Source organism: Anolis sagrei, chromosome 1, assembly GCF_037176765.1.
Source record: "Anolis sagrei isolate rAnoSag1 chromosome 1, rAnoSag1.mat, whole genome shotgun sequence".
NCBI classification, from domain to species: domain Eukaryota; kingdom Metazoa; phylum Chordata; class Lepidosauria; order Squamata; family Dactyloidae; genus Anolis; species Anolis sagrei.
The window spans coordinates 174,541,331-174,568,913 of NC_090021.1; the positions used below are offsets into that span (position 1 = coordinate 174,541,331).

A 27,583-nucleotide genomic window follows, 5' to 3' on the forward strand; every position below is an offset into this window, starting at 1 on the left:
AGACTGAATTTTGGATTTCAATATCCAAGTTCTGAAGTTCCAATTCATTCTTCATATTTTAATTCCCAGGAGCTGTTAAAATGAATACAGAGCCAAATCAGGATTAGATATCAGTTATAAAGGGAATTCCATATTCTTGAGCAAAATCACCTTTACTATCTTAGTATCGAAAAAAATCATATCAAAACATTTCCCACTGATTTACCCAAAGGCAATTAGGATTATGTTTTTGAATAGACCATTTTCCAGATATATTAAAAGCACAGCTTTTGGAGATGAGGGAGGGGATTGTATTTCAGCTACTTCTCCAGGTCGCATTGGTGAGAGTGATGCTGCTTTCTGCAACTTCCAGAATGTTCTAGGGATAGACTCAAGGATTTGGAGATACCACAGTCTTGCAACAAAACTCAGAAGATGCTAAACACATACTTGTAACAGCTGTCTCAACCAGTGGTTGGCTTTCTCCATTTTGACTCTGAGCATAGACGCTAACTATATACTCGACCGTCGGCTGCAGTCCCTCTATTGTAACTTCAGTTTGTTCTGAAATAGAAGTCCAATAACAAATTAGTTTCAAAAGAAGTTGAATTATTATTATTATTATTATTATTATTATTATTATTATTATTATTACCCTTCTTTATCTTCCCCAATGGAAATATTTATTTATTTATTTACTTACTTATGTATTTATTTAAAGCATTTATATTCTGCCCTTCTCACCCCGAAGGGAACTCAGGGCAGAGCACAACATAAATAAAGCACAACTGAGCTTGGATCCCTGTCCAAAGCGTTCACGTTTCTCTCAGATGGAAAAAAATAACATAATAAGCCAATGTGATTCATTGGCTTATTGTGGCGCAGCTGGCTGAGTGTCAGCTGCATTAAGATCACTCTGACCAAAAGGTCATGAGTTCGAAGCCAGCCCGGGTTGGAGTGGGTTTCCAACCAATTGTGTAGCCTGTTGTCAACCTTTGCAACCTGAAAGACAGTTGCATCTGTCAAGTAGGAAAATTAGGTACCACCTTAAAGTGTGGGGAGGCTAAATTAACTAATTTATGAGGCCATTAAAAAAAAACTCCAGCAAGCACTCCAGCAAAAAGCATGCGGGGAATGCGGAAGTACTTCATCAGTGTCGCAGATGGACGATGAAAGCGACAGCTCTCCTGGCGGCCAGAAAAAATTAAATAGCCTCTGTCTATGTCTGTATATGTTCGTATGTCAAAATTGGCATTGAATGTTTGCCATATATGTGTACACTGTAATCCGTCCTGAGTCCCCTGTGGGGTGAGAAGGGAGGAATATAAAAGCTGTAAATAAAATAAATAAATAAATAAATAAATATATACAAACCAGTTGTTACAAAGTAAAGAATGCTTTGTTAACAGATTTCATACTCAAATCTTTCTCCAAAAATGCAAAAAAAACAGAAATTCTTTGTTCTAGCATCCATTTCATTGTAGTTTATGATACATTGGTGTCCCTTTTTGCAAACATTTGCAAGAACAGAATGAAATGTTCTGAATAAATATCAGTAATAACCTGAGCAGCGTGGGTAAAAATGCTCTTATGATGTAGCTTAACAACTTTGTAACAACAAGATGATAATAACTGCTCAACATTGTACAGATGTTGTTCTGTCCTTCTAGAACAGGTAATCCAGCATAAATGTGGAGCAGTTATTATATTTATATGCAAGACCTCAATCATTTTCATATGATCACTAGCTGAGTGATAGCAGTGGACAGTATCGCAGTGTAGAGACACATGTTGATTTTTAAAGCCTCCCAACTTTCAGAATATCTGCACACACACAAAGAACTAGCTGCTTGGTTCTTGAGGTCCTGACCATTAAACTGGGCCTCAGTTGTGTGCTTCTGTTGGTATATGGAAGGTTTGGTTTTAGCATACCTATATCCACAACTCACATCCACAGGGGATACATTCTTGCCTGGATTGTAATTACCTGATATGAAGAAAGGTCATTAAGATATCTGATCTTCACTGCCAACATACAATAGTCTTGCGTTGGAGGACTATGCCTTTCCAGAATAGGAACCCCAGCAACATGTCCCAGAAGCACTTTATTAGAAATCTAAGATTGTCTGCACATTGCACTTACCCTAAATCCTTATATTTCACCTGTCATACCCAGCACTTTTTAATCTGTACCCATTACATTTGGCCCGGTCCTAGTTTTATTGTGTTACTGTTACTGCTTTAATGTTTTTGATTTGCTTTATGATTTATGTGTATTAGTTAAATTGTTGTTTTGAGGCCTTGGCCTTTGTAAGCCGCATCGAGTCCTTCAGGGGTACAAATAAAGTTAATAATAATAATAATAATAATAATAATAATAATAAGAGATATCATCTCTAGAAAGTTGCTAGATCTTCTAACACAGCCCTGTGGTTACTGCAGGGAAAAACTTGACATAGAACTGCCTGGACTTTTAGAGGCATTTTTCCCCAGGTAAAGTTTTAGATACCAATTACTGTATATACTTATGTATAAGCCTAGTTTTTCAGTCCTTTTTTTAGGCTGAAAAAGTCTTCCTCGGCTTATACTAGAGTCAAGGTTTTTTATTATTTTAGTCTATTATTATTATTATTATTATTATTATTATTACATTAATCATTTGACTGTATTATTATTACATTTATTATTTTATTCTTTATTATTGTTATTACCTTTATTATTTTACTCTATTATTATTGGAAGGATATGTAAACACATTTACACTGAAGAAGGTTAGAATAATGCTTTAATCAGAGGACAGTCTTATCTTAACTTACAGTTTTATTCAAAAATATTTAACCTACCGATGCCTCAATTAATGCAGTTTTATTGGTATCCATTTTTATTTTGGAATTTATCAGTAGCTGCTGCATTTCCCACCCTCGGCTTCTACTCGAGTCAATCAGTTTTACTAGTTTTTTGTGGTAAAATTAGGTGCTTCGGCTTAATATTTGGGTCGGCTTATACTCGAGTATATACGGTACTTTATTATTAGCAGTGCTCCTGAGTATTGGTTGAAACCATCATTTGCCAGCCTTGCCATGACCCCTCGATCCCTCCCTGACAACAGCAAAGAGACAGTGAGACCTTTATTGTAGACTCAGTATCTCAGAACATCCAACGAGGAAAGTAGTCATGGCTGTCTTCATGTTTTGGCTTGCTAGCCAGTAAGGCATAATTGACGGGTCCCATAACTTCAATTCCAGCTCAGAGGAACCATCTAATTCTGTTTCACAAATGGTGTCTGCCCAAAGTTCTTACCTGCAGAGAGGACTCTTGTTTTTGTGGGGCCATGGCCATTCTTTGGGGCAGCGGTCACTCTGTATCCAGTAACTGGGGAGGAGGAAGGCTGCCATCTCACTCTGATGCTGCTATCTTGCACATCTGTAACTTGTAGCTGGGATGGTGTATCAATCTCTGTATGTAAAGTATTGAAGCCTTTCAGTCTATGTCTCATTTTTTATGAATGTTTTTTATTTTTAATTTACATGTTCATAAAAACAGTGAAGCAAATCTATATCTATATAAATAAAAATGTAATGTTCGTTTGTGATACCATCAGAACTCAAAAACCACTGGGGGAATTGACACCAAATTTGGACACAAGACACCTAACAACCTAATTTATGTCCTCCTCTCAACCCCCCCCCCCCAAAGAAACAGCAGAAACCCCAAAAATCCACACAAGGGAAGAGCTGCTGTTACATTGAGAGCCAAGTGTGTGCGCACGCATGGCTATATAAACAGAACTTGCACAGCAGGCAGCACCGAGCTTCCTCCCTCACGGCAACCTATTCAGGAGCCTATCCTGCACACATGGCCACACACATACACACAACTTCGCCTTCCCCTTGCCCTTTGCTTTTTCTTTTAAAGGTGAGGCAAGCAGGCGAAAAAGAGGCATTTCGCCCTGACGGTTGTGTGTGAGTGAGAGAGAGGGGGGAAGGAATCTCCCCGCAAGGCTTGCAAGCCCTCCTCCTTTCTCCCTTCAGAGCAACGTGTGGCGGGTACAGCTAGTAGATGTATATATGCATGAACTAGTACAATGCTTCCTAACATTTATACACTATTCACATTTGGTTATACTCTTCCCTCCTCCCACCCTGCCCAAGTCTCAATGTAAATTAATGCATAACCCATTGTTCATTCAATTATTCTTTTGCTCTCCCTTGGTAAGGTAGAAAATAAAATATTTTTTAAAAATCCAATGCAGCCAGAATCAACAAAGTACCAAATAAACAAGGGTGTTAAAAAGGAAGACTTTGCAAAATAAAGAACTAGAAATCAAAATCTATATAAATAAAAATGTAATGTTAGTTTGTGCTACCATCAGAACTCAAAAACCACTGGGGGAATTGACACCAAATTTGGACACAAGACACCTAACAGTCCAATTTATGTCCTCCACTCAAAAAATTGATTTTGTCATTTGGGAATTGTTGTTGCTGAGATTTATAGTTTACCTACAATCAAAGAGCATTCTGAACCCCACCAATGATGCAATTGAACTGAACTTGGCACACGGTTCTCCCATGACCAACAGAAAATACTGGAAGGGTTTGGAGGGGAGTGCCCTTTGGTTTTGGAGTTGTAGTTCACCTACATCCAGAGAGCACTGTAGACTCAAACAATGATCCATCTGGACCACACTCTACCTGAATACTCAATATGTCCAAATGTGAACACTGGTAGAGTTTGGGGAAAATAGCATCTTGACATTCTGGGATTTATAGTTCACCTACAATCACAGAGCACTCTGAACTCCACTAATGATGGACTTGGAACTAACTTGGCACACAGACCAACAAAGCATACTGGAGGTCACTGAAGGGATTTAGAGGAGTTGTAGTTCACCTACATCCAGAGAGCACTGTGGACTCAAACAATGATGGATCTGGACCAAACTCTACACAAATAATATGCCCAAATGTGAACACTGGTGGCATTTCAGAAAAAATATAATCTTGACATTTGGGAGTTGTAGTTACTGGGATTTATAGTTCACCTACAATAACAGAGCATTCTGAACCCCACCAAGATAGAATTGGGCCAAACCTCCCAAACAGAACCCCCATGAGGGCTACAGCAACGCGTGGCAGGGGAAGGCTAGTGATACAATAAAAAGTACAAAATAAATAAACAGAGAAAGAGAAAAAGAAAATTTGACTTTTAATCTTCCTCTCCGCAGTTATATGTACATAGATATTATTCATACTTCCCTTGCTGACACTGAAGTCAATACCCCTCTTTCCATAACAATTCTTACCAATCATAATAACCAAAGGTTAAAATCTCATTTTTTTTCTTCTGCCTCAATAAGGGGTTCCCATTCTTTAAGAAAGGTTACTCATGACCTTTCTCTGATCAAATCACTGGCTGAGTTTTAAATGTCAAGCAAATATTATTGTTTGTATTCATTCTGCAGATTGATAGCGATAATGTCAGCCATTATAAAGCAACTATCGCGGGGTTGGCTGCTGCAATGATTCTATTTTGTTTTTATTTTGTTTCTGTTCACTATCACTATTATTTTGACAGTGATTTATTTATTTCATTGATTTCAGTTGTGTCATCCAGAACTTTAAAATTGGGGCATAAACAATTGACAAAGGTGTTCAGAGGCAGGAGATCCTCACATAGTTCAATACATATCACAGGGGCAAGGAAGGCCCTCATGTCAAGACAGAGATACTCCTGGTCAGTCGAAAGGCCGAACAGGGTATAGGGTTACAGCCTGTGCTTGATGGGGTTACACTCCCCTTGAAGGCGCAGGTTCGCAGCTTGGGAGTGATCCTGGACTCATCGCTGAGCCTGGAACCCCAGGTCTTGGCAGTGGTCAGGGGAGCTTTTTCACAATGAAAACTTGTGCGCCAGCTGCGCCCGTACCTTGGGAAGTCTGACTTGGCCACGGTGGTACATGCTCTGGTTACATCCCGTATAGACTACTGCAACGCTCTCTACGTGGGGTTGCCTCTGAAGACTGCCCGGAAGCTAAAACTAGTACAACGAGCGGCAGCCAGATTACTAACGGGAGCAGGGTACAGGGAGCATACTACTCCTCTGTTGCACCAGCTCCACTGGCTGCCAATCAACTTCCGAGCACAATTCAAAGTGCTGGTGTTGACCTACAAATCCCTAAATGGCTCTGGCCCTATTTACCTGTCCGAACGGATTCTCCCCTATGAACCATCAATGTTGTTAAGATCTTCTGGAGGGGCCCTGCTCTTGGTCCCACCGCTTTCGCAATCACGTTTGGTGGGGACGAGGGACAGGGCCTTTTCGGTGGTGGCCCCTCGGCTTTGGAACTCCCTCCCGATGGAGATTAGATCTGCCTCTTCCCTCCTGACGTTTAGGAAGCAGGTATAAACATGGCTTTGGGATACTGCATTTGCAGAATGATGACTGAGTCAATAACTGCTCACCTTTCTGGCGAATGGCGATGAATTTGTGATTCTTTTGGACGAACTGATTTTTGCTGCAATTTGTATGAATTGTATGAAGTGTATTTTAATGTATTTTATATTGATGACCTATAATGTTTTTCTTATTGTATTGAATTTTATGTTGTTAGCCGGCCTGAGTCCCTATCCGGAGGTGAGAAGACCGGGGTATAAAAACTCTAAATAAATAAATAAATAAATATTTTCAATGAGGCACTGCTGGGTCTCATTGATTCAGAGACCCAGCAGTGAATACTGCCTAAGCCAATTGTATGTTTTCTTATGCAGGCTAATTAAAACCACAGATCTTGTACCCAGGAAGAAAGTTATTAAAAACAAGTAGGACAAGGCTAAGAAATCCTCTTTGAAAAAGCTCTGGGAGAAGGATTAAGAAACTAGTGAGCCTCTATAGTTTTAGAGTGCTGGTGTTGAAGCCTCACAGAAAGAGGACTCAAAAGGTTTAAAACAACCTGTTTGTGTTCCTGTACGTGGAAGTTTGTTTTTAAGAAAATCGTCATATTCACTGTCTGAAACAAATGGGTCGAACTGGTTTATCTGCTTTATCTGAATTTGGGTCCTCATCTTACCAATTCTGTAGTTGACCGTGACCGGTTTGCTGCTGGCAGGACTGTCTCCACGTCCGGTAACTGCATACACGGTGATGGTGTAGTCTGCTCCAGGCTTAAGGCCAGGGATGGTTGCGGAGGACACGTGTCCAGGTACTGTGAACTCTTGAACAGGCCCGCCACTCCCTATGGGCAGAAGTGCCAAAGAGACCAAGCACAGAGATATCACTCATGGAAAGAGTTTCATGACAACTTATATTAACTATAGTAAACATAATAGTAATAATAATAATAGAAAATAAAAAGAATTTCCATGGGCAATTTATGGCATAGAGCAGCAAAGAGTGTCATTTATTTGGTCATCCAGCTCTTACCTCCAGGGCAAGATGAGGAAAAAAAACTATTGACTTTGTACATCACCTGTTAGGCCTCATCTACACTGCCATATAACAGATTATAAAATCAGATAATCCACATTATTTACTTTGGATTGGATTATATGAGAGTACATTGCTATATAATCCAGTTCAAAGCAGATAATCTGGATTTTATATGGTAGTGTAGAAAGGTCCCTAAACATCCTAAAGCAACCATTTTGTTGTGTACCTTCAAGTCATTTCTGATTTATGGTAATCTCAAGGCAATCCAATCATAGCAGTTTCATGGCAATATTTCTTCATTCTTTCCCTCAGTGACTCAAGGGAATGAGTCGTGCCAAAAGTGGCTTTCTTTTTTTTTTTTAAATTGTGTTTATTTCGTTTTCAGATTTACAATAAAAAACAACAGAAGGGTATAGGGAAAGGTACATAGACAATAGGGGTTGGGGAGGAGAGGTAGGGAGGAAGGGTGGGTTGTGGTGTGCTGGATCGAGGGAGGACCGACGTCTGGGAAGGGTGGGGGGTAAGGGGGGGGGTTACTTCCAGGTAAGACCAGGCTGGCATTTTTCCTATATCCGCGGTTATACAATTCATCCTCTCCTTTTTATTGTTATTATTTATTATTATTTTTATTTATTTATTTATTTATTTGTTTGGTTTTTTTTTTTATTTACTAGATGGTGGTTAATTAATATTTCATTCAGTTATTGTTGTTGTTACCTCCTTGTATAATCGCAAGATTGTTAAGCTGCTAGCCTTACTGTTTTTGTAATAAGTGGATAGATACATCAAGACCTATTATTTTGCTGGTAATTCCCTTGGGTTTACATGTCTATGATATGTAATCCATCGTTAAGTTTTCTTATAAAGTCTAGGACGGCTTTCCAATCTGTCTTTTTCGATTTTTTATAACTAGTGGAGATTTTTTGGGTCAGGATATCCATATTAATTATATCCATTATCTTCGTTATCCACTGATCTGTTGTTGGGATATCTTTCGCTTTCCATAGTTTGGCTAGTGTTATCCTTGCGGCAGTAATTAAATAGAAAAAAATTTTATCTTTGTTTTTTTCCATTTTTATATCGTGTATTCCTAGGAGTAGAGTCTCTGGGGTAGGGCTAAATTTTATGTCTAATATGTCTTCTATATTCTCGTGGATTTGCAGCCAGTACTTTTTAATCTTTCTGCAGCCCCACCACATGTGTATGAGGCTGCCTTTTTCGTTTTCGCATTTCCAGCAGAGGTCCTTGGTTTTTCCTTTGCTGATTTTTTTCAATATTTCAGGCGTTAGATACCACCTAAAAAAGATTTTATACCAACTTTCCTTGATGTCGGTCGCGTATGTATAGTTAATTTTTGTTTGCCAAATTTCTTCCCATTTCTCTAATGGGATGGAGCGTCCGACATCTCTTGACCAATTGATCATATTGTCCTTTATTAGTTCGGTCTCTGTGTTCCATTTTAGTAGTTGGTTGTAAAGCTTTCTGACTAGCTTTGTTTCTGTATTCAGAATCTTGTCCCAGAATGTGTCTTTCTCTTCGAAGCCTTTTGCTTTGTCAATTTTGAAGTTTTCTTTTATTTGGTGGTATTGGAACCACGATATCGTTATGTCCATCTGTTTCAGTTCTTCTTGGGTTTTGAGAAGCACTTCTCGGTTTTTTATTATGGTTAGTTGTTTGTATGTCAACCATTTTTCTCTCGGGAGTTCCCTTTTATGGTGGGCTTCATTTGGCGAGAACCACATCGGTGTTTTTTGATGGAATAGGTCTTTATATTTGTTCCACACATGTATTAGTGCGCCGCGGATTGGGTGATTTTTGAAGTTTTTTTCCTTCTTATCTTTCCCCCTCCAGAGATAGGAATGCCAGCCTTGAACTAAGTCAAAGCCTTCTAATGCGAGGATTCTTCTCTTTGAAAGTGTTCCCCAGTCTCTCGTCCAACTCAGGGCCGCCGCTTCGTAGTACAATTGTAGCTCTGGCAAGGCCAGGCCACCTCTTTTTTTCTCATCGATTAGCTTCTTTGCGCTAATTCTGTGTTTTTTGCCCTTCCAAATAAATCTAAGTATTTCTTTTTGCCATTTTTGGATCGTTTTGCTTGATCTTAAGATTGGGAGAGTTTGAAAGGTGAATAAGAGGTCTGGTAATATATTCATCTTGATAATTGCCACTCTACCCAATAGGGATAGGTTTAGATTTTCCCATTTTTTTAGCTTATTTTTGATTTTTGTCCATTTTTGATCGTAATTGTTTCTTATTAGCTGTGAGTTGTTGGGTGTAATTGTTATTCCGAGGTATTTGACTTTTGAGACTACTTTGATTCCAGTTCTTTCTTGGATCTCTTCTTTTTTCCCCCATTCCATATTTTTGGTGATGATCTGTGTCTTATCTCTGTTGATCTTAAGTCCGGCCACCTCTCCGTATTTTTCAATTTCATATAGCCAATTGTTGATGGTGTTCCTGGGGTCTTCTATAAAACATACTATGTCGTCGGCAAATGCACGAAGTTTGAAAGTGTTCTTCATAATTCTTGGACCTCTTAGCTCTGTATTTTTCCTAATGTTATCAAGAAGAGTCTCTAGTGCAAGTATAAAGAGGAGAGGGGATAGAGGGCAGCCTTGCCTGGTGCCTTTTCTTATTGGAATTTCTGTAGATAGATGGTTGTTGACTAGGAGTTTTGCCTTCTGTTCTGTGTAGATCGATTCAATTGCGTTCAGAAAGTAGTATCCTGCGTCCATTTCCTTTAAGACAGCATTGATGTAATTCCAATTGAGATGGTCAAACGCTTTTTCAGCGTCTAAAAACATAATGGCTATTTCTTTCTGTCTATTTTTTTCGTAGTAGTCGATTATGTTCAAGACCATTCGTGTGTTGTCTTTTATTTGACGCTTGGGAAGAAAGCCTGCCTGGTCTTCGTGGATTCTGCTGCTTAGTAGTTCTTTCAATCTATTGGCTAGTATACCTGAGAATATCTTATAGTCCACGTTGAGTAATGATATTGGTCTGTAATTTTTGACCATTGTACTATCTGAGTTTTCTTTGTGTATTAGAGTGATTGTTGCTGTCTTCCAAGAGTCTGGTATATCTTTTTCTCCCATTATTTTATTCATTACTGTTTGTAAATGTGGTATGAGGATGTCTTGAAATGTTTTGTAATATTTGGCAGTAAGGCCGTCTGGTCCCGGTGCTTTATTGGTTGGCATTCTTTGTATGGCTTTCTTTATTTCGTCTTGTGTAATTTTCTTGTTCAGGCATTCTCTTTGATCTTCTGTTATTTTGGAGATCTCTTGTGATTCCAAGAATTTCATTATTTTTTCCCCTGGGATGTTATCCTCTTCGTATAGTTTCATATAGAATTTTGAGAATTGTTCCATAATTTCTTTGGTTTGATAATAGCATTTGCCTTGAGCTTCTATTTTGGTTATGTGTCTAGATTGTCTTTTTTTGGCCACTTTTTTGGATAGCCACTTCCCTATTTTATTAGCGTTTTCGAAATAATATTGCCTTACATATTTCAATTTTTTTTCCAGTTCTTCTGTTTGGAGTATGTCCCATTGTTTTTTTAGTAGTTCTAGTTGTTTAAATGTTTTTGCATCTTTCGGCGTTTCCTTTACTTTTGCTTCCACTCTCCTTATTTCTTCCATTAATTGGTTGTTTTTCTCTCTTTTTGTTTTATTGAGACGTGCCCCTTGTTCAATGAAATGGCCACGCATATAGGCCTTTCCTGCGTCCCATACCGTCTTGATTGGCACGTCCTTATCCAGGTTTAATTGGAAATACTCTTGTAGGAGTGATCTGTTTGTCTCTTGTAATTTGGGATCTGTTATTAAGTTGTCTTTCAGTTTCCAGGAGTAGAACTTTCTAATATCTTGTTTGTTTTTTAATATTATCTCAAGAGGTGAGTGGTCTGAGTGAGTCATTGGCAGTATAGATATTTTGATTATGTTTGTCATAATTGTTTTGGATCCCCAGGCCATATCGATTCGAGACCAAGTTCTATGTCTGTTCGAGAAGAACGTGAAGTCTCGTTCTTTCTCGTGTTGGTGCCTCCAGACATCAAGAAGACCTAGGTCTTCCTTAAGTTTCATAAATTCTTGAGGTAGGGGCTTTTGAGATTTTGTGTTTGTTTTTTTGTCTATCAATGATTTATCCTTTGCTGGGTCCAGAACTCCGTTAAAGTCACCCATGATGATTAATTCATCATATTCTTGGTTATATATATGGTTTCTTAATTTATTCACAAATTTGTTTTTAGCTCCGTTGGGGGCATATATATTACAGACCAATATCACCTTACCATCTAATTCCATTTTAATCCCAAGTATTCTTCCCTCTTGGTCTCTAAAGGATATATCTGTTTTAATTGTTTCTTTGGCGAAGATTGCTAGACCATTTTTTTTTTCAGGGCCTGATGCGTGGTAAAGTTTCCCAAGTGATTTCTGACTGAGGTGTGATGTGTGTTTTTGAGAAATATGTGTCTCCTGTAACAAAATCAAGTCATAACCACCTTTTTTTAGATGATTCCAGAGTTTTTTCCTTTTATTAGGGCTGTTCAAGCCATTAACATTATTACAATAAATCTTAACTTTCCAATCCATCTTTATTTTTATTCTCTAAAAGCAAGTTCATTTTCCCCCCATCCTCTCTCACTTGGAGGGAATATTCATTTGGAGATTTTTCTCTAGCTCTCTTCCTCCTGTTCTCCTGGTCCTCATTTTGGAATGTTTCGTGCCATTCGAGCTCCTCTTCCTCTTCTGTAGTCTTCTTTGAGTTGCTACTCCTTTCACTTTCGTTTCCTCTTTGCCGGTGTTCTTCTTCATTGTCCTCTTTTTTAATATATTTTTGCCAGAAGGCCTTCGCTTTTGCTTCCGATGTGAGCCAATGTTTGTTTTCCTTCCAAGTCACCATGATTCCTTCTTTTTTGTCCCATTTGAACTTCACATGTCTTCTTTTCAGCTCATCTGTTAAAAAATGGTATTTTCTTCTCCTTTCTAATGTGGTGGACGGGATTTCCTTTAATATGACTACCTTTGTTCCTTTGTAGAACGCTGGTTTTGTTGTGTTTTCTCTTAATATCTCATTTCTCAGGGTTTTTTTCGTACAACACACAATTATGTCCCTCGGCGTCTTGTATTTTCTCGAGTATTGGGTTTGAATTCGGTATATTTTGTCCAGATTGGGTTCAATCTCTGCTTTTGTCTTCTTCGTTATTCCTTCTATCAATTCCACCACAATGTCTTTGATGTTCTCTCCCTCTTCTTCTTTTAGATTTCTTAATCTTACTTGGAATTCCTTTTCTTTCGACTCAAGCATTTCCTGATGGTTTTGGATTGTTGTCATATTGCCTTCTAGATTATTTATTTTCTTTTTTAGTTTTTCCTGTTCTGTTTGGAGTATCTCATTTTTTTCCCGTAATTCCTTATTGTCTTCACTTAATTCTTTATTATCCTGTTTAAGTTTTGCAATATCATCTTTTAGGGGTTGCGTCTCTTCTTTGATAGCTTCCTTTAGTTCTTTTTTAAACTCTTTTTTTACTCCTTCTATTTCATTTCTCAAGATTGTGTTTTGGTTTTCTTGATTGGTTTGTATCACCTTAACTTCCGCTTGTAACTTCATAATTTCCTTAAACAAGTCCTTAATTCCTATCTCTGCTGTTAGGGAGTTTTTCCTGGCGGAGTCAGGTCCTTTTTTTTCCATGTTTTTATTGGATTTTTAACCTTACTGTTGTGGGTTTTGTATAAGTATATTCAGGCATCCAGTATTTTTTTTTTCCCCCTCTACGCTTTTGATGGTTTTATGATATCAAGTTAATATGTCCCTTAAATCAGATTACAATTCATGTATACATATATATTATCATACAGAATAATTCATGAACCTATTTGCTCTACCCAGTATTGTGCCTGATATAATATCGGGTTGTTTCCAAATATAGTCCTTAATCTCTCAGCCCCTGACTCCTTAATTATAGAGTCCAATCGCTCACTAAGTCATTTGATCGTCCGTGTTAGCTAATCCTTTTGGAGTAACAAGTTGGTGTATTCTCTTAGTGTAGTTCTGTTCATATAAATTCATATAAATTCATTTAAACCATAAATCAATAGTGCAAAAATATTTCACATGTCACTATCAAAATGCTATATCGAATACAGTGTCGACCTCACAATGCAGAATTAATTCATATGTCCCTATCACTATGTTAAGCCAAGCACAATATCAGAATTACAGTACAATACATTATCATATATTCTCCCCAATATTATGCCCAATATAATGTCAAGTTGTTTCCAGAAGTATTGCTTTTCTCTCGGCCCCTAGTTTCTTATTTTTGAGGTCCAATCACTCGCAAGGCAATTTGATCGACCAAGTAGGTTGTTCCTTTTGGAGTTGTAAGTTCATATACTCTTAAATCTAGTTCAGTTCATTCATGTAAGTTCATATAAATAGTAAATTACAGCACAGGGTTATTTCATTTGACACTGTCAATATGCTATACCAAAAACAATGCCCACTTCGCGGTGCAGAATTATTTCATATGTTAGTATCTATGGGTTATGCCAACTACAATATCCAATTCACTGTACAATACAATATGACAACATTCCTCATAGGAGTTGTGAAAGTTTGTCTTGGGGGGCTTGCATCTCCCTTAGTGTGTATTATCCCCCCTGCAGTTTTTCTCCTTTGAAAGTTCCTGGCTGTTGGTTAGGTAAGGTACGGTCAATTGTGTTTTTAGGAAAAGCTGCTCTCTCACCTTTCTTATTTCTTCTGTCTTTATCCTTGTTGTTGTCCTACTGGTGTCTTACTCTTCTCCACTTTCGCTTTTTGTTTCCTTCTCCTGATCAGGTTCTTAGGAGTATATTACTCCTTCAATTCCTTCAATTTCTGTGTTGTTTAAAGGGACTGTGTCCACTTCACCGGCTTCTCGCTTCCAGCTTCCTCCTTCTCCTAATCCGTTTGTCTCTGCCTTTACTCGGCGCTGTTTCGATTCCACTATCGGTTTCTCTTGTTTACCTCCACCGCTCGGCGTTTGCTCACCACGCCTGGGCTCCCCTCTCCGCGTTCGTTCTGCGGGGCAGCTCCTCTCTTCCCCTCCCTTGCGCAGGGCGCAGTCGGGGAAGGGGAGGCCGGTCGGTCCCGAGAGTCCACCGGAGGAATAGGTAAGATAAGGTTGGATTGAGGAATTATTATTGAAGTGATAGAGCAGAAGGTGGGATAGTAGCGTGTTGTAGAGCTGGTAGGGAAGGTAGTTGGGTGTGGCGCTAGGGGTGCGGCTTGACGCGGTTTTTCTCGGGTTTTGAAGTTCTTGGTTGCTCCTGTTTACTTTTGGTTACTCCTCAAGCGCACTTTCCTTCACGTCTCATCTGGTTTCCTCGTAGTTGTAGCGAGCATGCAACCATCCCAGTCCCCACCATTCCCAATATTATTGTGGTACACAGTAGCGATAAATATAATTAGGAGTTCAGAAAGAAGGAGCAATTTGACGGCGGATTGGAGCTTTTTGACGTTATAGTTAATGTAGTTAACTATAATTGCTGGTAATGCTAGTAATGCTGCTGCTCCGTCTTCTGCCCTACTTTCTTCCGCATACGTTGTTACTGGCTTGTGGACAACAGAGTAGATAAGTAGATGGATAGATGATATTTTATCCTCTTCCTTTCTAGTTCTCTTTCTTTTCTCTTTTCCTTCCCCTTCTCTCTGGTTTCTGGCTTTTAACTTCTTCTTAGCCTCTTCTTCGCCTCTTCTTAGCTTCTTCTTAGCCTCTTAGCTTCCTAGCTTCCTAGCTTCTTACTATTAGTTTCCCGTCGGTTCTTTACTGCTCAACGGTTTTCTATATAGTGCCAAAGGACCATGATGACCCTCTTCTTCTCCTCCTCTCTCACCCAAGGCAGCGTTAGCTCTTCTTTTCAACCTGGTTTGCCTTTCTTCTTTACTACTTATTCTTTCCCAGAGTACATACAAAAGTGCTTTCTTGGGTTTAAAATAGCGGCTGGCGTTCTCTCCCCGGGTTTCCCCAGGTAACCTTACCGCGCTCTGCACGACTCCTCTATTTGCCGTTGTCGTTCTATCGGGTCTGGTCCATAAGGATATTAGAGGGTCTTTAGCGCCCACCCGCCTCTTGCTGCCGGGATGGGGGGAGCTGGGGAGGTGCCCCGCTCAACCAAGAGCCGCGGAAAAGCGGGTTGCTGAAAGGCGTTGCGAGGAGCCTCAGCAAACCGTGGCGTCCACCATCACGCCGCTACCGGAAGTCCCCCAAAAGTGGCTTTCAATGGCCAAGCAGGGACTTGAACCATAGTCTTCAGTGCTAATCTCCAATGTTCAAACAACTACACTATGCTGCTTCTCAAAGCCAGCACTACAAAGGCTATATAAGAGCCAAAGTATAGTTTTTAAGGATTTTAATTTATAGTTTTATGTGATTGTTTTTAGATTTCATTTTATATGGATGTGAGGCATTGAATCTTTGCCATTCATTATGTTGTGTGCCGCTTTGAATCCCCCTCGAGATTAGAAATGTGGTATATACATTAAATAAATAAATCTATATAAATAAAAATGTAATGTTCGTTTTGGGATTAACATAATTCAAAAACCACTAGACAAATTGACACCAAATTTGGACACAATGAACCTATCAGGCCAATGAGTGACCATCACTCATAAAAACACTGAAAAACACAGCGGAAGGGACTTAAAAAGCCAAAAAAGCAAAAGGACGCTACAGCACATGCACAAAAACGACTCCCCCTGGCAAATAAAACACACAATAGCACATCCACACTCTCTTCCAGACTACCACTCCCAGCATCCCCTAGACCAGGCCCTTTAGGAGAGGAGGATAATCCAAATGCACTGCTTCAATGATGCAAACTTTCTTCTCCTTGGATTTCTTTCAGAGCATCCCAATCCCTGCATATTTCCAATTTCCTATTCCCGTATTGCAACTCCCAGCAATCCTCTAGATAGATAGATTAGATATAGATAGGTAGGTAGGTAGGTAGTTAGATAGATAGATCAGGAGGACTACTGAGAGTTGCAGTCCAAGAATAGGAAGAGAAGAAAGAACGGGGAGAAGGAAGAAGGGAAAGAAAAAGGGGGGGAAGGAAGGGAAGAGGAAGAGAGGGAAGGAAGGAGAGAAGGAAAGGGAAAAAAGGGAAGGAAGGAGAGAAAGAAAGGATTGAAAGAGGGAAGGAAGGTTGGCTACAGCAACGCGTGGCAGAACAGCTAGTAAGTAAATAAATAAATAAAGTGTCCTGAAACCTATAGATTGCCCTGATTGCAGAAGACCCATTGAATCAGCTGGACAAACAGATTCAACAACAGATTTATTGAGTCTGTTTTATTTAGGGCTAATCAATACATTCTGGCAAACTTGAACTAGGATTCTTTCACAGTTTATTTTAAATCCTTTCATTAGCATTTCTCTGTGAGGCGAGGAAGAGAGACTATTTCCTCTTTTAAAAACCTCTTTGCTGCCTTATACTGATTCAGTTTCTTCTTTTATATTGGATGGGACTTTCCGTATGCTATTAAACCTTTGTACTTTATATCACAGGCAATTAAACACTCTTGTGTATAACAAAGTAACACAGTTTATTTATAACTTCTGGCTCCAACACTTGTGGTTACATTTGTGTTTTGTTGCAATCTTGAGGCTTACAGTCAGTATCATTTACTTGGTTAACTTTTCTGAATAAACTATCAATGTTTCATATTCACAAACATGTTATTTGCTTTACACACTCTTGGCTGAATTATATTCTGAACTAAGGCAACACTAGCCTTCTTTATGTTCCTTAAAACTCGAGCTCTATTTAACTAACTGCTTCTCTATATCAGAACTCTTTAACACATCTTCATAACTGCTTATTTCTATCAGGCACTCAAAAACCAACTCTCCTCCTCACACACAGATTCCTAACTGTCATTTTCAAATTCTCTCACTCTAACTGCCTCTTTCAGAACCTTGGCTCCACCCCTTTGGAATGTTCAGCTCTGCTCTCCCCAACTGTCATTTTGGCCTAGCAGCCTTTTCAGATCCTGGGCCTACCCTAATCTGCATATGACCAATCGGCTTCACATATGCAAATGAATCCTATCTCTGCTGTTGCTACCCTGTCTGTGCCTATTCTTCCCTATCTGCCATATGTAAACATAGAGCAAACACCAAAACTTTAACATAGAGTAGCAATTTCACTACACTCTGTTTCTATCTTTGAGGACTTCATGCAACACTAACCTGTTTCGCCATACGTGATCCTGTAGTACCGAACAGTAACCGCGGGGGGCTCCCAGGAGATGACCAAGCTACTGGGGCTGGTGGCAGTGACATGGAGGTCTCTTGGGACATCAGAAACTAGATGGACAAGTTTAAACATAATTTTAGCAATGTTTCACATTCAACTTACTAGCATTTCAACCAACCTATTATATAACAGAGTTGGACACAGAGTTGCCTTCAAGATGTTTTTTATAGTACAACTCCCAGCAGCTGTAGTCAACAGAGAGTTTTACATTAAAAAGTATTTTTGGCAATTATCTCGATTTTTTTTAAGAAAAGGGATGTTGGAGGGAGGTGCCTGCAGAGTCTATAGGCAGTGGAGATACACAGGACAACCCTTGTCACAAAAGTTAACTGAATTAAATGTCTCTAGTTTAACTTTGGGAAGTTTCATCTCATTTTGGTTTGCTTCCTCTTCCTCCCAGCCAAACTCTCTATTCCATATCTCAGAGCAAGAGGTAAGATCACAGCTATAATGTTTTCCATCCTGTGAGTGGAGGATTTGAGGGAATGTATTGATTTATCATATATATTTCTGTATCACCTCCTTGGCCACAAGGGCTCCAGAGTCAATGAAAAAGTAAAGGCAGTTCAAACAGTACAAAGATAAAAACATTTCAAAAAATCCTAAAAACATTTTTAAAGCCTAAAATAAAAGTTTTTTTATTAGTTTCAATGGAAAAATCCCCCACCAGTGAGTTTTTCTAAGAAATATAACCTGCCTTTCATTTACCTCTCAGCCCCTTACCTGTACTATGCTGACCAATCAAGGGCAAGCTCTCCTCTTTTCCGTTGAAGGCAGAAATGCTGACCACATATTCGGTCCCTGGAATCAGGTCCGTGAGAGTGATGGAATTGCGAGAGGGAGCAATGCGGTGCTCTTTGGGCCGGCTTCCTCCTTGCTCGGGGTAATGGCGAATTTTGTAGCCAGAGATGGGAGCACGAGGGGCAATCCAATGGACAGTGAAAGAGTGAGCTGTCGTTTCTGAGTAGTCCAGCCCAGTGGGGGAATCAAGGCCTAATTTTTGCAAGAAAAATTATACAGATACATATTAGATAGAGGCAAACAGACCCCACATATTTATATTACGCATACTACGACTGGATGCAAAATTGACATTTTTGAGTGTAAAGGCTTCCTTTTCGTTGTGCCTTCCCGGAATAATGATCCCAAAGCACTTTGTCCTCCAAAGCACTTTACATTTTTTAGATCTGCTCGTATGCCCTTCCACAAATGCCACTATCACCTTTCATCCATGTCCCAGCATTATTTCCATTTTAACTTTACATTTGGCCTTCCCACTGTTTTAATTGCGTGTTGTCTTATTGATAATGTTGTATATTTTATTGTCTATGTTTTATTTTAATTGCTTGTACTGTTGTTGTTTTGCTTGTATTGTTGTATTCGGCCTCGGCCTCATGTAAGCTGCACCAAATCCCTTGGGGAGATGGTAGCGGGGTACAAATAAAGTGTTGTTGTTGTTGTTATTATTATTATTATTATTATTATTGTCTGATATTCTATTCAATCTAGTATGCTGCCACCATCTGTGGGGTACAAGGCTATGTTGCCACCAATTAATAAGGGTTTCCTATTCAATGTATTAATGGATTCCCCTATTTTCAAATAGATTCACTGCTACCACTCTGTAGTGTTTCTTTTGGTGGGTAGCGAGGCTTGAATTACTAAAACAAGAACAAGTTTATTTGGAATATGGAAGAGTCTTAATGGTTCCAGAGTTCTCTTCTCCTGAGGTATAAAGCTTCACGAGTTACAGCTTCAACAAATCTGAATATAACTTTAGATGTCTTTTACTTCACCAACTGGTTCTTTAGTTGTTACACTTCTAAATATGTTTCCTTATTTGATAGATTAACTAAGGTCAGCTAATGCTCTTGTCTCCCTTCAGCCTCCTGCTGAAGTAAAGATTCCCAGTGGGATTTCTTCCCCTATTAGCTAAACCACAAACCGAAATAAGTCCCCTTGACTTATTTAAATCACTCAGGCTAAAAGCCTTCCCTTAGTTTGGTTCACCACACGTTTGAACCACCTTCCCTTTGGCTCAATGACCAAAGCACTGAAGCCTCAAAATGTCTGCTTCTGGTAAGTGCAGTTGGTTCCACCCCTTTCTCCATGGCAGCCTAACTCAGAGTGCTGAGGTTGGTCCCATCCCACTAGTCCTGCCATTTCTAAATGGTTAACCCTTTATGTACATCCATAACTGTCTTTTACCTTCTGAACACATACATATAATAATATTTAGCCATCTAAGCATATATATACATACAATCATATTTAACTGTAAAGACACATATGCATAACTACGCTTAACTTGCAGTTAAAAATCAATGCTTCATCTCATTGAGATATAAAAATATGCAGTGGAATACACTGCATTGGAGTGTGTGTTTTTAACAGAGGCTGGATACACATCTGTCAGGAGTACTTTGATTGTGTATTCCTGCATGGCAGAATGGATTTGGACTGGATGACCAAATCCAACTGCTTGATTTAGGAAAACAAAGGCCAAACTACCTTATTCAAACATCAAACCTTACCTTTTCCCCCAGAAAGAATAGTAATGTGATAGAACTTGGAATCTAACCACTTAGGAGGGGAAACCAAGTTACTTGCTTAGTACTTTTTCTCTGCAATCAAAGTTTCATTTTCTGGACATAATGATTAGTACAATGGTGGAAATTATCTAATTTTTTGAGAATTAAAAAAGGTTAAAACTATAATGGAGCCCTTAGAATAGAATAGTAACCAGCTGCTTGTTAAAGGAACTGCCCAAGTTCTCCAACGTCTCAAATTTAAAAACAAACTCAAGTTCACAACTCATAGAATCATAGAATCAAAGAGTTGGAAGAGACCTCGCGGGCCATCCAGTCCAACCCCCTGCCAAGAAGCAGGAATATTGCAGTCAAATCACCCCTGACAGATGGTCATCCAGCCTCTGTTTAAAAGCTTCCAAAGAAGGAGCCTCCACCACACTCTGGGGCAGAGAGTTCCACTGCTGAACACCTCACAGTCCGGAAGTTCTTCCTCATGCTCAGATGGAATCTCCTCTCTTGTAGTTTGAAGCCATTGTTCCACTTCCTAGTCTCCAGGGAAGCAGAAAACAAGCTTGCTCCCTCCTCCCTTTGGCTTCCTCTCACATATTTATACATGGCTGTCATATCTCCTCTCAGCCTTCTCTTCTTCAGGTTAAACATGCCCAGCTCCTTAAGCTGCTCCTCATAGGGCTTGTTCTCCAGACTCTTGATCATTTTAGTCGCCCTCCTCTGGACACATTCCAGCTTGTCAATATCTCTCTTGAATTGTGGTGCCCAGAATTGGACACAATATTCCAGGTGTGGTCTAACCATAGAATCATAGAATCAAAGAGTTGGAAGAGACCTCCTGGGCCATCCAGTCCAACCCCCTGCCAAGAAGCAGGAATATTGCATTCAAATCACCCCTGACAGATGCCCATCCAGCCTCTGCTTAAAAGCTTCCAAAGAAGGAGCCTCCACCACACTCCGGGGCAGAGAGTTCCACTGCTGAACGGCTCTCACAGTCAGGAAGTTCTTCCTAATGTTCAGATGGAATCTCCTCTCTTGTCGTTTGAAGCCAAAGCGGAATAGAGGGGTAGCATTACTTCCCTAGATCTAGACACTATGTTCCTATTGATGCAGGCCAAAATCCCATTGGCTTTTTTTGCCGCCACATTATATCACAACTCATGGCCCTTTCACACAGTCATATAACCCAGCATATCAAGGCAGAAAATCCCACAATATCTGTTTTGAACTGGGTTATCTGACTCCACACTGCCATATATTCCAGTTCAATGCAGATCATGTGGGATTTTATTCAGTTGTGTGGAAGGGGCCTCAGTAGTCCTGTAACTGGGCCACATCACTATTTAGTGTGGCTCATCCTAGCCATCTCTGAATTAATAGCAATAATGTTATCGAAAGGACTTTAATAAATTCCTCAAGAAAAATATCTCCCCCAAATTTAACTGATTAAGTTTTACTGAAGCCAATGAAGAAAATTAGGAATTTCTTATCCCTAAGGACATCAGACACGCCCAAACATTGGCAAATTTTAGGAGGAACTTGAAAACGTGGTTGTTCCAGTGTGCCTTCCCAGAATAAGGAAACTCCAAGCAATATGACCCCAAATGCATTTTACTAGAGACCCAGGATATCTGCATGCCCCATCCCCTTCCAAACACTTACCCTTTTCACCTGGTCATGCCCAGCATATTTTTAATTTCAACTATTACATTTGGCCCTGCCATAGATTTTAATCCATTGTGGTGTTGTGTTAATGTTATTGCTTTGTTTTGATTTCATTTTGTTGTATTGTTGTGTTGTTTTTACTGTTGTATTTGGGCTCGGCCTCATGTAAGCCGCACCGAGTCCTCCGGGAGATGGTAGTGGGGTACAAATAAAGGTATTATTATTATTATTATTATTATTATTATTATTATTATTATTATTTGCACTGTTTTCAAAAGGTCCAGAGTTGCCATTTTCTTGGACATAAGTTCCATCACACTGTGAGGAATCTGGGTAAATATTTCTACTGCTAGTCATATTAATCTTAGATGTATTGCATTTCTTTTATTTATTGTATCAGAAGCAAACCAAGGGTACAGTTGTAATGCATTTAAAAAACACAAAAGTTTTAAAACTTGGGATTATATTAAATGTCCATTGACCAGTAGCTGGCCACTTGGAGTGCTTCTGGTGTTGCTATAAGGAGATCCTCCAAACTGTCTTAAAATTCAAGCATGAATGCAAAAGATATGAAAAGTCGCAGTTTATCTGCACTCAGAAGTAGAAATGATCTCCAAAAATGGTAGAACTTATTTGAAAACAGATATGACCTTCCTTCTTAATGCAAAACTGAAGAAAATCATTTCAATCATTCTTAATCTACAAACCTGTTTTCTGCTCTCCACTCAAAGGTTTGCTCTCATGTTGTTCATACACACTGTAGACTCTGATCAAATACACAGTGCCAGGGAGGAGATCTGAAGATTTAAAAGATAAACAGGTCAAGGTCAATTACACAATTCTGGGGGTGAAAGGCAGCGGGAAGATGATAAATCTCAGTTTTTTGAGTGAAAGAGTACTTTGGCTAGAATATTTTTGCTTAACAAATATGTAATTGCAACATCTGAGTGTATAAAGAGGTCTAAACATCATCCCAGGTGAACATGATATACTATCTCTTAGAGGAACAAATGTTCTATCTCACCTTTAAAAAATAACTTGGACTTTTTCCAACCAGTAACGTTTCCAACTTCCAACTTCCCACACATACTGTCTTTCCATCTGCCCCACAACATTTTTTTTTTGCAAGGGCATCATGAATTCCCCATAAAATGCTTCCAGCTGGGATTCTTCTTCTCTTTATTGAGAAAGTCTATTGAAACATGTATTCTCAGAATTAAGAATAACTTTTAAAAATAAAGCCTAAGTCTACTGCATATTGATCAAAAGTGGAAATGTCAACTAGACAAAAAGTGAGGCAGTTGTTTTTCTGTGCTCTGTACAACAAAATTGTCAATGTCGCTTTTGACTCTGACCTTCATTTTGAAGTATGCACGGCAGGTCACTGACTGTTAAAATAGACACAGCAATCCAATACTTTCATTTAATGCTTAAGCAAGTTAAAATAAACTCTGATCAAGATCTAAAGATCTAGTTTAAATTTTACCAGAGGGTAAGGTTCACTTTTTCAAAACAACAGAAATCTCAGATCACACCAGCATCCCCTAATACATAGAAACTAATAAAATATTTCCAAAAGCCCTCTCTTTCCAAACTGATTAATTTTCAGCTTGTTCCTCCTCATCCAGACAGCCACAGCAGCCAGGCACTCATCCAGCATCCGAGGGGCTTCCTTGGAGTTAGGTGGAAAGGAGTAATAGAGTTGTGTGTCATCTGCATAGAGATGGCACCCAACTCCAAAACTCCGGATGACCTCTCCCAGCGGTTTCATGTAGATGTTAAAAAGCATGGGAGACAGAATAGAGCCTTGCGGGACCCCACAGGTCAAAGGCCAGGGGTCTGAGCAGGCGTCTCCCAGCTTCACCATCTGGGATCGACCCTCCAGGAAGGACCGGAGCCACAACAGAATCGTGCCCCTGGACCCATCCCAGAGAGTCGTCCCAGAAGGATACCATGATCGATGGTATCGAAAGCCGCTGAGATGTCCAAGAGAACCAGCAGAGTCACACTCCCCCTGTCCAGCTCCCTGCGGAGGTCATCCACCAAGGCGACCAAAGCTGTCTCGGTGCCATGGCCAGGCCTGAAGCCAGACCGTGACTGGTCCAGGTAACTGATGTCATCTAGAAAACCCTGGAGCAGGAAGGCGACCACCCGCCCCAGCACCTTGCCCAGAAAAGGGAGGTTGAAGATTGGTCTGTAATTGTTCAGCACCGTGGAGTCAAGGGAGACCTTTTTAAGGAGTGGTCGGACCACAGCCTATTTTCATCAAGATGGAAACCCCCCTGCTCCAATGATGCATGAATGATCAACACAAACCAATCAGTCAACCCATCCCTGGCCGATTTAATTAGCCAAGACGGGCAAGGGTCTAAAACCGACGTGGTCGCCCTCACAGCACCAAGGACCTCCTCCATGGTCTCAGGAAGTTGGAGTCCAACTCAAGGCATATCTGAGCAACTTTGCCTGCAAAAGGGTGTGCAAACTTGCGACACCGAGTTGTTGGGTCATCAAAACTACAGGTTAAAAATATACTTGAAATTGTAGAGCACATCTCTGAAAAGGGTGAGGCTGGGGAAAAATGGCAACTGATGTTATCACATTGAGTCAAATATCAAGTACACGGTTAAACAATATACATTAGCAACTTACTTGTTAAAACCACTGCATTGTCAGACGGAGAGATAGACAGCTCTGTAACATCCTCCTCGTTCTTTACAGGTGAGAACCGGACAAGGAAGCTGGTCAATTCAATGGATGTTGGCGGAGTCCAGGTTACTCTTATTGTGTCAGGTCCCACATTGGTGAAGCGTAGATCGGTGGGGGGAGGGACAGCTGAATTTAAAGAAAAATGAGGTTTATTATTTGGGAGGAGAAAGAATGCATTTCAATACCAGTGCAAAGATATACAATGTCATGCAAAGGAACCACAGATCCCCACTACTAAGATTCATGCACATACACTACTGATGAATACTGTTCCATTCCACTAAAGTTAAAATTGCTGTACTGTTTCATTCCACTAAAGTAAGACTAGTGTAAAGCACTTTGAACGTCTTGGTCCATTGAGCAGTATCAGATGACAGAAGTTAAAATCCTTGTACAGCAAAACTTCAAAAAGTTATTTCTTTCATTCCACTAACATGCATATTGATCAAAAGATGACTCATAGCTGTGAAGTCTCTTGGACTCTACAAGTACTTTTATGATAAAAGGTTGTAAAGTCACCATTCCGCTATTGTACACACCATCTTCCATGCATTTCAGGTCATTTTCTGTACATGCACAGAGAACCTTCACAGACTGCCATACTTGTCACTAGCTTGAATTCTGAGGATGATTTCTTCCCCTCAATTGAAAACTTGGACCACTGCAGTACATATCCACTGAGTTATAATTGAGCTAAAGAACTCAAAAGAGTTTTAATCCACTACCAAATTATTCTCTTTATTCCAACTGTGATGCAGCCCAAAGGGATGCTATGGTTGCAAATGGTAAATGCTGCTTAATAAATAATAATAATAATAATAATAATAATAATAATAATTCTTACTCGCCTCTCCTCACGGCTCAAGGTGGGTAAGTTGTTTAAGTTGACAAATCTTGAATTTTGAGTACCGGTCCTGCTGAGATGCTGAGCCTTGTAATTGAGGGTGCATTTACACCAGGCATGGGCAAACTTTGGTCCTCCAGGTGTTTTGGACTTCAACTCCTACAATTTCTCACAGCTGGTAAGCTGGCTGGAATTTCTGAGAGTTGAAGTCCAAAACACCTGGAGGGCCAAAGTTTGCTCATGCCTGATCTACATTGTAGAATTAATGCAGTTTGACACTGCTTTTATTACAATAGCTCAGTACTATGGAATCATGTGGCTTGTTGCATCTGGTATTACTACAGGATGTCTACGCACCACACCACTGGAAAAATTATACTGTTTAGCCAGTATTGCACCACCTGACATCTGCCGGGAAGTAGCAGCCAATAATGAAAAAACATCTCCAGCCCATTCCCTGTTCAGATATCAGCCAGCATGCCAACATCTCAAATCAAGAAATAGTTTTCTAAGATCTACAGAGATACTTGCAGGAACACCTCAGCAAGCAAGAGTCCAAAAGTGGCAGGCTAAAACCTGGAATCTCAAGCTATGGCTGATACCAAAAGGGAGACTCCCTCCTGGGTACACAGAAGACTGGGCGACTTGGAAGGTGCTGAACGGACTGCACTCTGGCACCATGAGATGCAGAGCCAACCTTAAGAAATGGGGCCACAAAGTGGAGTCCATGACATGCGAGTGTGGAGAAGAGCAAACCACAGGCCACCTACTACAATGCAGTCTGAGCCCTCCTACATGCAGAATCAAGGACCTTCTTATAGCAACACCAGAGGCACTCCAAGTGGCCAGATACTGGTTAAAGGACATTTAGTAAAATGCCAAGTTTGTAAACAGTGTGTTTTTTTAAAAAAAATACATTACAACTGTACCCTTGGTTTGTTTCTGATATGATAAATAAAAATGAATGTCGCTTGTTGTGGCACCAGCACCCCTTGACAGAGAAAGCTAAAGACCTTGTAAAACTGCAACTCTCATGATTCCATAGCATTTAGACATGGCTGCTAAAGTGGTATCAAACTGCATTCATTCTGCAGTGTAGATGCACCCTCAAATTCAGACTACGAAATCCAAACACAGTAATGCAGTTACAAAACTGTGTAAAGCAGCGTGTAAAATGATAAGCATCTCACTTCTACCCCACCCTAAAGAAACAAGCAGCCCATTTCTTCTCTGAGGAAGACAGAGTCATCCAAGCAGCTAGTGACAGCATGAAACAGCACTTGGACACTGTAGTTCTTCAACAATCACCCGTTTGTTGAGTCAGCGTAGTGGGGGCACTCTCTCCGCCATTAATGAGGGTGATTACGCTGATCTCATAATCAATGCCCGGCTCCAGCCCTGTGACCGTGTAGTATCCTACTGAAGAGTCCACAAAATCTTCAAAAATGGGGACACTCTCTCCTGCTGCCACCACCGTGATGCGGTAGCCAATAATAGTGGAGGCGTTTAGTGGGGTCCACCTCAGGGCGATGCTTGTATCGGTTATATCAGCAAAGCTTAAGTCAGTGAGTTGGGGCACCTCTATCAAGTTAAGAGAGCGATACAGGGAGGCAAAGACGAACAAAGGCAAAACACAACAACAACAACAACAACAACAACAAGGAAGAGAAAGAGAGAGGGAGAGAGAAAGCAGGTCATGTGAATTAACACCAAAGCGCATAGTAAACTCATTACGGTGATATGTCATATTTCCTTATCAATAATTAAACCCACCAATTACAGTTCATAGCCACTGGCTATAGATTGATCCCGTCTTATAATTTCTGCAACCAAAAAAAAAAAAAATCAGCCAAAGCCTATGAAACTCATTGGAAACAATTATGTGTTGAGGATAGGGCAGAAATGGCAACCACTCCATTATTGCAATTGTGTTATTGTATGTTATTTTGTTATTGCATTCATATGTTGTTGTTTTTTTTGTTGTTGTTAATGTAATTTGATGTTGTTGCTTGTTGCTTATGTTTTGGTTTTATTTTTGCTGTAATATGTTGTCCGGGTTTGGCCCCATTTAAGTCGGTCCGAGTCCCCGTTGGGGAGATGGTGCTGGGGTATAAATAAAGATT

At 39.9% G+C, this 27,583-nt stretch overlaps 1 protein-coding gene across 5 annotated transcripts in view; it reads right to left on the reverse strand.

The window, feature by feature from the left end:
- The window catches only part of FN1 (fibronectin 1), a 133,930-nt gene that overhangs the window by 28,440 nt on the left and 77,907 nt on the right, over positions 1–27,583 (reverse strand). For 3 of the 5 annotated variants that reach the window (XM_060781416.2, XM_060781406.2, XM_060781396.2), the window contains exons 25-32: positions 26,769–27,041; positions 24,560–24,742; positions 22,618–22,707; positions 18,429–18,698; positions 17,639–17,755; positions 7,046–7,210; positions 3,280–3,435; positions 430–543 (exon numbers count right to left, since the gene is read on the reverse strand). In XM_060781416.2, coding sequence (XP_060637399.2) covers positions 430–543; positions 3,280–3,435; positions 7,046–7,210; positions 17,639–17,755; positions 18,429–18,698; positions 22,618–22,707; positions 24,560–24,742; positions 26,769–27,041 — 1,368 coding nt within the window. The remainder of the gene's footprint in view (positions 1–429; positions 544–3,279; positions 3,436–7,045; positions 7,211–17,638; positions 17,756–18,428; positions 18,699–22,617; positions 22,708–24,559; positions 24,743–26,768; positions 27,042–27,583) is intronic. The other 2 variants (XM_060781432.2, XM_060781424.2) reach the window with 1 other exon arrangement.